Below are 12435 nucleotides of genomic sequence, written 5' to 3'. Positions count from 1 at the left end.
GACCCTGAACCCCTAATTGCTCCTGATGTGCAGGTTGGTGCCTTACATGGTTTCCTCCACCTGTCCACCATCAATGTGTGAATGTGTGAATGTAATGCACAGTATGAAAAGGTGTGTGAATGGGTGAATGTAATCCACAATCCATGTAAAGCACCTTGGATAAAGGTGCTATATAAATGCACCATTTACCATTATAGCAGCTGACCTCCACGGTGTACTTCAGCTCCACCTGCTGGAGACAACAGGAATCTACTGCTCAGGTAGTTCTGGCAGTGTCATAGTACTTTGGATGTTATAAACAAGCCAAACATAATGCCAGCTTGGTTTATAAAACATATGCATCCAAATGTATAGCTCATGATCCTGATTTATCTATTAACATTACCCAAAACTTCCAATTCAATAGCTGTAGTAATACTTGTTTGACAAAGGACAAATATGCAATTACATACAGTATGCAATTTTGGAAAAAGCAATAATTTGCATTTAAGTTTAGTATTAATAAACAAACTAATTAATGCTGTAGTGGTAAGAACTTGAACACTACACCAACACCCCCCCCCCCCCAAAAAGGCAGAACACACAAAGAAAGACAAAGTAACAGATGTTGGCATTTAAAAAAAAAAGTCTTTGTTTCCGTCAAGCAGATGTTATTAGATCAACTCGAACCAGAACGGCTCTGACCAATAGTAACTCAGACAACACAGCCTTAGAGCCAATAGGAGCTCAGACCGCACAGCCTTAGAGCCAATCTAGGACACAGAACATTAACAGCACAGAACCTTCAATCAGCAACCATTCAGTCAATCAAATAATTTACGATAACTGCAGTGGTAACAAACAGAGTCTGCAGCCTTACTTCATTTTCTCAGGCATCCATCATGGCACTTAATCTGAACATGGACAATTGTAAGTTGATCTGGATGAGAGTATCTGGTAAATGTCGGAAATGTAAATTTATAATTTAGGCACTTAGCATCGGTATCAGCAGATATGATCCTGCAAATGATCGGATATCGGTCATCATTTTATAATCGTGCAGCCCTACCAAATTTACATTTCCGAAATTCTTATTCTACTACTATGTGTTACTGTGTAGAATGTCTAAGAACTGTAGAACGCCAATCACATAAAAACGTGCACTTCCAATGGCATAGCCAACCCCAGAATAGAGCACTGAAGTCTGACGTCAATATCGGTAGAGGGCGCAAATCCACAGGTTCATGTACTTTCTATTTGCATTGTAATCCCCATAGGGGGATTTTAGATAACCTCATATAATAACTGTGTTATTCAGACAGTCAGTTGATTCTTCATATGGATATGAAGAAACAGACTGTATCATCTGTCTCAAGCGATACAGACACCTCCCCGACAATAACGCAGAGACAGCTTGTTTATTTTTGGACCACAATGCTTATATGAAACTATTTGAAGATGAGCCCATGTTATTCTCCATAGAGACATTACTTCCATGAACCAGGCCGAATCAGTGGATGAGCGAGTGACGTCAGGACTTTGGCGCTCCATGGTGAGAGCGCTTGGCTTTCATTGTCTCGACTACGCAATTTGTTTTATTTAGGGTTTGTTGTGACCCTTTTCGCTTTATAAAGCTCACAGACTAAAAATGCCCAAAATAAGGGGAGAGTGCCTAGATTTAGTTTGGATCGAGTAACGTACATTTCAAAGCTGCAGCACCAGTTGTAGTTAGCAGCTAGCAGGTCCTCGAGATGATTCCAGAAGTTTGCAGTACTGTTTAGGTGGGTATGGTATCAAGCCAAATTTACAATGTGTAAATGTGTATACTGGTGAAAAATAAACTTGTAGAATTTACAATATGTTCATACATTGTAATATGTTAGTTCACACACTGTCAAATCTACAGCTTTATTCTAGAATGTTTATGTACAATTATAATTGATTTACTTATGCAGTTCTGTTAATGATACGCACGTACACTCACAAGTCTGACATAGTTTTGCATAAATGTAAAATTCAAATGACGAGAACGACACTAGTGCCTCTTTCTCCTGCAGATTTACCGATCCCTTCCTCCTCTTCTCCCTACGTCTCCTCTCATCACTTTTTCAGGCCCAGTGACAGACTACTGCAGAAAGGGAAGAAATGGAAGCAAACACTTTAAACCAGTCGCCATATTTAAAGTCTCACGGAGACAGACACTCAGAGAGCTCCGCCTACTGATACATCTGGTCAGCAGTGGTGTCATGCTCGCTGCATGGGGCACCATCATGGCAAGTAAAGCTAAGTAAAAATAATATTACGGTAATCACGACATTATGTATCACCATTACACCACTGCTGGTGAGTCTGACATCTAATTTAAAAAAATTAATTAATCACGAATGGGATACAACTGGGTAAAAAAAATAACTGTTTGTTTATATACTGTATATATATCAACTCTCTAACAGCAATTGATAAATATACAGCACATTTAATCATGTTCATAAATATATTCTCCCCCCCCCCCCCCCATTATTGACTCCACCAGGCCGAAGGCATGGGGAGAGAGTATGTTTTGCACTCCGTCCGTCTGTTACCAGCTAATCTCCGGCACCGCTAACCCGGTCGATGCCAACATAAACATAATTTTTTTATTTGGTCAGCAGTGACATACTGCAGTGTCTGTCTGTCTGACTGTGAGTGAATATAAACCTACCTGTTAAATGAATCATCTTGCAGATTGAGAACCAAACTGTCAGCACTAAGATAAATTTTGTTCTGCGATTGTGCTACCTGGAAACAAGACAAAAAACAAACATAAAACGATAAAGAATGTAAATAAAGCTACATAGACAACAAGGGAACAAAATGCTTTTACGTGCAAAATTAACAGCATTAACAGCAGTTAACAGCAATCAATCTTTGACAGACAACCGCAACTTCATGCATACTTGAAATCAGGGCTCTAGTATCTTATCTACCCATTCTGTGAAAACTGCACATGATCTAACTCTTTGAATAAAATGTACTTAAAAAAAAAAGAAATCAGGGCTCAAACTCGACAATCTTAGTCGCATACGCTCCCAACATGTAATCTGTGCAAGCTCAAAATATAATTTGGAGCAAACAATTATTCTGCAAATAATTCTAAAGCAGAAGGCAATCAAAACTGGATTTCGTGTTAGGTTCGCACCTTGGCAACCAAAGGCAAATTAGTTTTTATAAAGAAAATGGGCTGCCAAAAAACTAGTCCCTCATAATATGGGGTTGTGGTATAAAAACGTTTGAGGCTGAATCCCCTCCTAAATCATACGTGTTAAAAAAACGGAATAAACTGAACCAAATATAGAATAGATATTAACAAATGTACTGCTTCTGACGGAAGGTTCCGCCAGTTGGAATTCAACCGGCAACAGCTTCTGGCGTAACGTTCCGTCTAATAAGCTATATTAAAGATATCAAACCAGATCGCTGATTTCTTTTTTTTTTGGCTTGGCCTTTCCTTCTTTAGCGATCCTAGACCGGATTGCACAACCGTGCTGCTGTTTACCTCCCTTTATACAGGCTGACTAAAAAGTTGAATAACTCGAAATCTACAGGGCTCTCCATGGTTTGGATAAAACGTGCAATGTTCGGAGGTCTTTGCTGATTATCCGGGGGTCTAGATGGGAACATTGGCGCTTTCTAGAGCAAGGATGGCTTTATTTTAGCTCGCTAGCATTGACGCTATTTATTTAGCATCTAAGATCCAAACAGGATGCGAGTCCAGCGTCTGTGGTTGGCTCTGTGTCCACCAGGAGGTTAACAAAGGAAAATATATACATTTCAATAAGGCGCACACACACACACACACACACGCACACCTGGGCAGGCAACCCGGCCGGGCGGAGACCTGGCCGGGTTCATAAATAGCCTATGTACAGACAGAGCGTGTAGCTCTGCCAGGTAGCTGAAAGGTTACGGTTTTGTACATACAAGTTTCCAAACAACACCAACCCGCATCGGTCCTGACGTGCAAATCAGTCGTCCGACCTGGGAAAGACTAAAAAACATTCTAGCAGCTGTACACAATATGAGAGGAAGTACTACTGACCGTCTTAGCAATGTTCTGTGCAGCGCGGATCCGCCTCAGCTTCAGATAACCTGGGTTCTTCGTCACTGCTTGGCCCAACTACAAAAAGACACATTTCCCATCATGCATAATGGGTCGATTTCGCTTAAGTTCACATTACTCTGAGTCTGCACCAGCACTATGGACTAGTTGTATGCTCACATTTCATCCTTTTGTGTACATAATGAGTCTGCACCAGCACTATGGACTAGTTGTATGCTCACATTTCATCCTTTTGTGTACATAATGAGTCTGCACCAGCACTATGGACTAGTTGTATGCTCACATTTCATCCTTTTGTGTACATAATGAGTCTGCACCAGCACTATGGACTAGTTGTATGCTCACATTTCATCCTTTTGTGTACATAAGGCTCATAATATATATCTGTCCACTAGCATGAAGGTGAGTAGACATTGACAGAATTTATATTGTATATTTTCCAATCCCAAGTTTTGTAACACCAGCATTTTAAATATGCCCATTGTCTAATCATCAGAGACGCACTGTGCTAGACTATAAAGCAGTTTAGTTTGGTGGTTATTACCATTTTTGCAGCCTCCGCCTCTCCCTCTGCCTGGATGATCTTCTGTCTCTGCTCCTGTTTGGCCTTTTCTACATAGAAGATGGCTCTCTGGGCCTCCTGTTGGGCTACACACACACACACACACACACACACACACACAAACTCATTGTTCCGGACGGTGTATACGAGACCAATAAGTGTACACTGAACAGCCGTCTTAGGTGGGACAGAGGACAAAGATAAATCAGGCAGAAATCTTTTATCTCTATATGCATATTCTAACTTTTTGCGTTTTATCGTACATTAAATGGTAAATGATGCATTTATATAGTGCTTTTATCCAATCCAAAGCACTTTACATAAGATTGTGCATTACATTCAAACATGCACTTTCATACACCGACGGTGGAGGGAACCATGCAAGGCACCAACTTGCACATCGGGGGAAATTAGGGGTTCAGTGTCTTGCTCAATGACACCAACTCTGGGGGAGCTCGGGATCGAACTGGGAACCTTGAGGTTCAGATCCGGCCACTCGACCCCTGAGCCACTGCCACCACGCTGTACTTCATACAACGTCACACAAAACCATCAAATGTAGATCTGCTACTGATATTTGCAGTGTTAAGTGCTTACCGACTTGTTTGGCCTCCACAGCTGCAGTGTATTGACCACTGAAGCTGAGCTCAGTGATGGACACATCGTCCAGGATGATGTTGAAGTCTTTTGCTCTCTCATACAGCTCCCTTCGCACCAACAGTGACACCTAGCACACAGAGATGAATAAGCTATTCTGGAGGAAATGCATCTTTTAAAGATTAATTTCATAGATATTTCTATTTATTGTTGGACAATACAGTGGAAGAAGACATTGAAGGAGTTGGTAGAGCAAAAGGCTGCAAGAGTAAATCACATTCATTGATTTAATAGATTGTAAAAACTAAAAAGTCAATGATTTGATTTTGTGTCGATACTTTTAAGAATTATTTTTTTGCTGATGGAAGTTATGAGTGCATATGGTTTGTGATTGAAATGTAAGCTGACTCGCATCAAATTCAAAGGAAAAGAGGGCACTGTGTTTCCTTTGTTTTGCCGATGGGTACCCAGATTGGTCCAGACTGACGTAGTACCGTACATGCAGTGAAGAAGGAATTGTCTCAATGCATTTCGTGACATCAGTGACGTTGCCCATGCACCTTTATTAGGTAAGTGGATGTTTTTGCCTAATGTCATGAAATTCCCACTAGGTGTTTGTGAGATATTGCTTTCACCAGAGTACCTTTGAGCACCGACCTCGAAGTTCATCCTAGAGTTCAAGACGACATTTGAGCCAAATGACATGAAATTCCCTGAAGGTGTTCCTGAGAGACATTCACAAGGTTGGGACAGACGGGCAGGTGGGTGGACTGGACGAACAACCCCCCCTCCCCCAACAAAAAAATGCCTCCAGTCACCAGAGGCATAAAAGAGGATTTGATCAAAAACGTGCTTCTTGATTATTCTATGAATCAAAAAAAGTTAAACAATCGCTAAGAAAATAACTGACTGGATTCTGGATAACTGGATTCAAACATGTCATAATTCAAGTCTGGGGCCAATGACACATAGGCCCTTTTAGACGAGAACAGTGTTCATAGAAAACTGCAAAATACGGCTAGCTATTTGTGACATAATATGTCACAAATAGCCACCACCCACACTTGGAACACGCAACGCGCTGTTCCGAGTCCCGTTCATGACGACCTTGGCTGCATGTTTCTTTAGACAAGAACAGTGTTTAGCTGTGAAAACAACTTCCAGAGTGGAAATCAGCAAAACTTGTGACATCATGGCTCACGTAACACAACGCATATGTTAATTACATCGATGCAGAGCCCAGTGACGCAAATAGCCTGCATCCTTAGACTCACAAAATTGAGAAAGGACTCAATCATGTCACCCGCCGGGGGTCCTTGGATGCAATGCTGTACTCAATACTCAACTAAATTGAAGTAGTTCTCATACAATTTACAATTTAGGCATTTAGCAGACGCTCTTAATCCAGAGCGACTTACATTTAAGCAAGAACAAAAGCATGGGAATACATCACATAAAAGCATTTATCATAAAACATGCGTAAGCTAAGAAAGTAACAGTGGAATATCTATATAATGAAACTATACATACACTATACATATAAACTATACATATTTACTACTATGCTATACATATGTACTATGGCGTGTTATGACTATATACAATACAATTATAGTGCTGTCTACATAACATGCTATAAGTCTGTGTCAAATGCTATCTAAGCCAACAGAAATGCTATCTAAGGGGTTAGGGTAAGTGCTATGGGCCATGATGGAGTCTGAAAAGGTGGGTTTTCAGGCTACGGCGGAAGATTGGGAGTGATGCTGCAGTTCTGACTGCAATGGGAAGTGCATTCCACAGTGCATTCCACAGTTTTGGACATAAAATGTCCTTGGCTGGGACCCATCTAAAAGACCACCCCTGGTCCTTTAGATGTCCCTAGAATGAGCAAGCGCTCCCTTGCCCCGCTCATCCATTTTACATTCACCGATGGTGAATGTAAAACCATGATGTAAACAAAAAGCCTTGTAGGAAGTCGAACGGAGCGGTGGTTCTTCTTGTACATGGGTGACTGGTCTATCTGGCAGTCCGTCACCGCCACCTAGCGACCTGGCATGCTGGCAATGTATAAACGTATGTAGCAGCAAAAAAATAAATACCTGAGCTCTTTGTGTGATGAGTTGAGAGGCATTGAATTTGGCAACCACAGACTTGAGAACTTCATTAACAATGGACGGCAGAACTCTCTCGTCGTAATCCTTCCCCAGCTGCTGATACATGATTGGCAGGTTGGAGGCCAAGGGCCTGGACAACACACGCACCGCTATGTTCACCATCTGCAGGTCTACATAAAGGGGGGCAAGTAAGAGTTATTATGTTCTCCTCATCATCATCCATCTCCAAATAGAAATGCCACTGATTTACTCAAATATGTCAATAGAAAATGTAAATCAAAATGCTGCATCAGAAAAAAGCCTCATAAAATGGGTGCTGCAAGATTTGGTCAGCGTGACTTACAGCAAATTTGTTACTCAGTGACACTTTGAGGACACTCTTGATTTGTCAGCAAATTTGAGGTGTGTGTCCTTTACCTTTACTGCCTGTCAGAGAAGATATCTTCCTGGGTTTGGCTCTGATGTCATAGATGATAGGGTACTGGAACCATGGAATCCTACAACAAAGAGTCGGTTATCAAAACCTTCAGATCATACAGCGGACAGCCAGAAGGATGCACCGATACCAATACTAGAAGTACAGCCAGGAGATAAATAAATCATAGCAGTAGTAACCTTGCATCACCAGACTTTCCACCTCAACCTGGTGATGGTTCCAAAAATCAAGTGTAGGTGTGGTCTAGTTTTGGTGCCCCGTGTTTGTTTTTAGTCTCGCCATTCGCTACGAGTTGGCTTGGCTATACCAAACAAACTATTCCAAGAAGTACTTCAAGAACCTCGTCGGATTCATACGCTGCATCAAGGCTTTTATTGAGAAGGCGGCGGCCCCAACATTATGCTGCCCTTGAACGCTGGGAACTATTTTGGGTAATTCTGGTTCCGGTTCCGACCTGATGAGTGCAGTGACCCAAGCAAAGGGTTGCCAGGCGACGGAGACACCAAGAACTGGTAAAATGATACTAGCGAGGCTGGATGCATTATAACACAAATTACTCGTTCAATGTCGTCCTAGACGATCTGGGACTTTTAACACCCCAAACGCCCGGGGTTATTTAATCCATTAAATCAGAGCGCCCAGCGATTTATAGCAGCGGAGCACATTTAGCGACGGACCGGATGCTATCCTGGATGTGGCTGAAGTAGCTAGATGTAGCCAAAATACTCTCGAGGCAATCGACAACAACGGGAGGTATGATTAATTCTAACGCGACTAGCGACGGGTCCGGGTAAACGAAGTCCACACCCACAACACCAGAGGGAGTGCAACAAACCATGTACAACCCAGATTCGGCACAAACAAGGGACTAAATTCTTTTCGCTCCTATGCCACCAAAATGTGGAACGGCCTACCAACAGTCATTAAGACATGTGAATCCCTTGACTCCTTCAAAACCGCTCTCAAAGGGCACCTACGTATGGCTGCAATTCGAAACTGGCCTCTGTAAAATCTGAATCCCCCCCCCCCATTTCCCCTCACTGTATAATGTATCTTTTCCCTTTTTTGCTTCCTATATGATGAATTCCTGTTCTGTTCTTTAGCTACATAGAAATGTCTATTTGTATGTCTCTAAATGTCTGTATGTCTCTAAATGTTTTGATGAATTGAACAATGTGGACCCTGTTGTAAACAAGTGTAATGCTTAATTGGGTCGTCCACTCACAGTTAACAGTCTTTGTATTGAGTTTGTGCTTAAAATGTACTGTAAATTCTACAAACTGTTAATAAATATTTCAATCAATCAATCAATCAATCTAACACATCATCTTTTCTTAGAATTGGAGTGAATGATTTAGATCAAAAGTTAACGTTTTAAGATTTTCGATCTCGTCAGCTAAAATGGGGGGGGGGGGGGGCATTTTCGATGATGTCCCACCGGAAAATAACATTGAGTGTTGCGCAACAGACACTCCCAGCCTGTGGAGCCATGCGTTTTGATATCAATAATCTCCGTCCTTTTGATCAATCTCCGTCCTGAGCGCTGGGCGTTACTAATTGATAGGGTGGAGAACTCCGTCCTTGCCGCTCAGGGTGTTAATAAAAGTTGCCCAATGTCTTTTTTTAGCAGAGAATGAGTCAAGTTATCATCCGCTCCAGACCGGATCAGAAACCCCAAAATGTTACCCAGGCTATAGCAGTAGTACCTGAAGTGCAGCCCTTCAGCCAGTACAGTGTCCATCTGCATCCCTCCAATCCTGTTAAAGATAATGGCTCTCTGACCTCCCTCCACTAGACACACCGTGACATGAACACACATAGATATAGGATACATTAATGCAAATCTCTAAGAACATGTAAACGTTTTCCATCAAATAAATCAAGAATTAATAAATGATCCACATAATGTAATTGTCGTCCGTTTGTTGTCCGCATATTTGATCGAGAGAAGAGGAATGAAAGTTAGCAAAAGTAAACCCGAACATGTGTGCCAGAACGGGAGAGAGAGGACAGTGGAGGATGGTAGCAGAGGTGGCGACTGGGTTCAACTATCCAAACTAACGTTGTAGGAGCCAAAGAGTGTGTTTATATATTATTTGAGCACTGACTGATGGGTGACTGATTGGTGATGAATGTAGGCACCGCCTCTGTGGGTGGCCTTCAGTAGGCTGCAAATGTCAGTCCTTACCTGCTCAAATATGTGGTTCACTGAAGAATAAGTAAACATTTAAACTTGAGCTTTCGTTTGGATATTATGATTTTTTTATTTTGCGCTTCATTACACTTCAGTACTGTGAATTAGAGAATAGAGAGTGCAGGACACGACATACCAAAGCCTACACGGGTTGTGCAGTCGACGCGCTGTGATTGGCCAGTCGCTGTGATTGACAGCCTAAACCTAATGCTTAAACCAGAAACTTAACCTCAGTAAAACTATACCTAAACCTAACCTTAACCTCAGTAAACTTAAAGGTATATTCAGTGATTTCACTTAATTCAAATATCACTTATTTTTTTGTTTTGTTGTGATAATCCTCCCTACTATAGAGTGTGCTGGCCATATAAGGAGTTCCTCCCTGTCCCCAGTTAACCCCTGGGGGTCAAAAAACCTTAGGTTTCGTTTTTGACTCTCTATCCTGATTGGACGAAAGGCTGGGTCCCACAGCCAAAAACGAAACCTAAGGTTTTTTGAGTGAAATCACTGAATATACCTTTAACTTGCCAGGGGACGTGGTTATAAGCACAACCCGTGTAGGAATTAGTATGTAGCGTGCAGGACGGTTACCTACCTGTGTAGGTGGCTTCTTTAACACCATAGGCCAGAGCTCCTGCTCCAATGAGAAGCTTTAGCCCCAACCCTGCACCTCTGCCACCCCCTGAGGATGACATCCTCCCAGCCAGATCCCTCAGATGCTGGAGAAGCCGCTAGAGAAATGACAAACGTTTCATAGATTCATCAGTGTTGGTATCTACATTACAATGTTTATTATAGCCTGAGGTCTAAAAACCTAAAGACAACTATATATCATTGTATGCCACATAATTCTGTATGTGACATCATCTGACAGTGTACAGCAGCAGATTCATATTGAACCTTTCCATTTGTCATTTCTTGTTTCAGCAAATCATTTGCGACACCTGGTGGTCATCTGTGGTAACTGTTAACGTTACCCGCTACCTTATTTAGATATATTAAAAAAAGAAAGAAGAAAGATTTTGTTTTAATAACTAAGTTGCAATCTATTCCAGATACGTATGAGATGAATAGCTAAAACATTTTGCTTTAGACATAGGCCTGTGACAGTGCAGCATGAAGAAACTGCTAATTCTCTTCAACATGTTTCCAGTTCCACTTTACTGACACTAAACAATGCAGACTGGCTCAGCATAGCCATACATTGAATGTCTATAACCTTTTATTTGTCTTGCAACATCACTGTCATAAAGGCGATATAAAGTAGTGTTCAAGCAACCTGCTAGCTAGGCTAAGCTAGCCTTGCGACAGCCTAGAAATCCTATTTATGCCATGATTTATTAGTGTTTGATACTGGAAAGTGCTTTCGTGGATATACACGGAGAGAGACTTATTTGTAGTTAACATATTAAGTTGCTACGTCAATAAATCTAACGTAAACTGCACCTTAGGCTAGCTAATGTTTGACAGCAAGCTACGTGGTTAGCTCATTCCCTCAAACCGCAAATAAATAATAAAGTCAACTCAAGGTTTATGTACAGTAAACTACAGCCTAGTAGCACCCAAATGAACCCTGCGACGTAATAAACTAACGTTACTTGTTTTACTAATAGTTTGATATAATCCAACAAACTCACGGTCGGATCTTTGCCTGCCATGCTTGAGTTTCAGTGAAGCAGCTGAAGCTTCTCCAAGGACAAGGTCGACAGTACTACAGTCAGTCACAGTCAGGACACATGTGCCGCAATGACCGCCGGGATTTGCAGTTGTTCAACGTTGACCTGCTCTGCTCTAGCCTCTCTGAGAAGAAGAAATATAAGTTATTGGAGTTGTTTATTAATTGTATATTGTTTTTTCATTTTTTATCATCTTTTTTACCTAAATGTAACACAAATTTTCACAATCAACGGCCTCAAACCCAGTACTGCGCGGGCCAGTTTCCCTGAGGGGCCCCTGAGAGGCAAGGGCCCCTGGGCCACCGGCCCAATGGCTAATTTGGCCCCGAATCCCGATTGTATAGTAATATTCTAATTTGGGGTCATCCTGTTACATGTTTCTTTATTAGTCCAAATACTTGCACTGTCTGCCACTACATAAACTTGAGGTTAGATCAAAATGTTCATCATAACTCTATGGTCCGGACCAACAGCAGATCATTACAGGCTTATAATATACTTCATCGGTTATCAAACAGTATAGCCTACGACACTTGATAAGTGTGAGAGTGGAGGGTGGAGGTTTATGCAAAAGCTCATAGGTTAGAAATCAATTTTTACGAGTTGATCAGAAGAATATCAAATTAAAATGACTAGTGTCACTGTGGTCTTGTCCAGACCAGAATAACTTGAATAAGGCATGGACTATATGCCAGGCCAGTTGGTGCATGTCATTCTTAGTCTTTGATTTCTTTCAGCCTATTTGAGTTTAAGACTACACAATAGGCCATAATCTGAG

The 12435-nt window shown here is 41.5% G+C and overlaps 1 protein-coding gene across 1 annotated transcript; it reads right to left on the bottom strand.

Moving 5' to 3' along the window:
* Window positions 1-607: 607 nt before the first annotated feature.
* Window positions 608-11710, bottom strand: phb2b (prohibitin 2b). Its single transcript, XM_083766969.1, has 10 exons — window positions 11619-11710; window positions 10577-10712; window positions 9494-9578; window positions 7769-7848; window positions 7337-7521; window positions 5238-5367; window positions 4623-4726; window positions 4058-4135; window positions 2681-2757; window positions 608-2107 (listed from the first exon to the last, which is right to left on the bottom strand). The coding sequence occupies exons 1-10, from the start codon at window positions 11637-11639 to the stop codon at window positions 2080-2082; spliced, it is 924 nt and encodes a 307-aa protein (XP_083623095.1). The 5' UTR covers window positions 11640-11710; the 3' UTR covers window positions 608-2079.
* Between the last annotated feature and the right edge of the window lie 725 nt (window positions 11711-12435).

The sequence above is a fragment of the Protomyctophum parallelum genome, assembly GCF_964188405.1.
Source record: "Protomyctophum parallelum genome assembly, chromosome: 6".
Taxonomy (NCBI): domain Eukaryota; kingdom Metazoa; phylum Chordata; class Actinopteri; order Myctophiformes; family Myctophidae; genus Protomyctophum; species Protomyctophum parallelum.
The sequence above is the reverse complement of the archived record's forward strand: the minus strand, read 5'-3'. Positions and strand labels throughout refer to the sequence as shown.

Excerpts from the sequence above, each read along its gene's own strand:
- phb2b (XM_083766969.1), bottom strand. The coding sequence starts at position 11,639 with ATGGCAGGCAAAGATCCGACC. Across the intron at positions 5,368-7,336 it reads TCATCACACAAAGAGCTCAG|GTGTCACTGTTGGTGCGAAG; the intron begins GTATTTATTTTT and ends TCTGTGTGCTAG. Across the intron at positions 4,727-5,237 it reads TGTGGAGGCCAAACAAGTCG|CCCAACAGGAGGCCCAGAGA; the intron begins GTAAGCACTTAA and ends GTGTGTGTGTAG.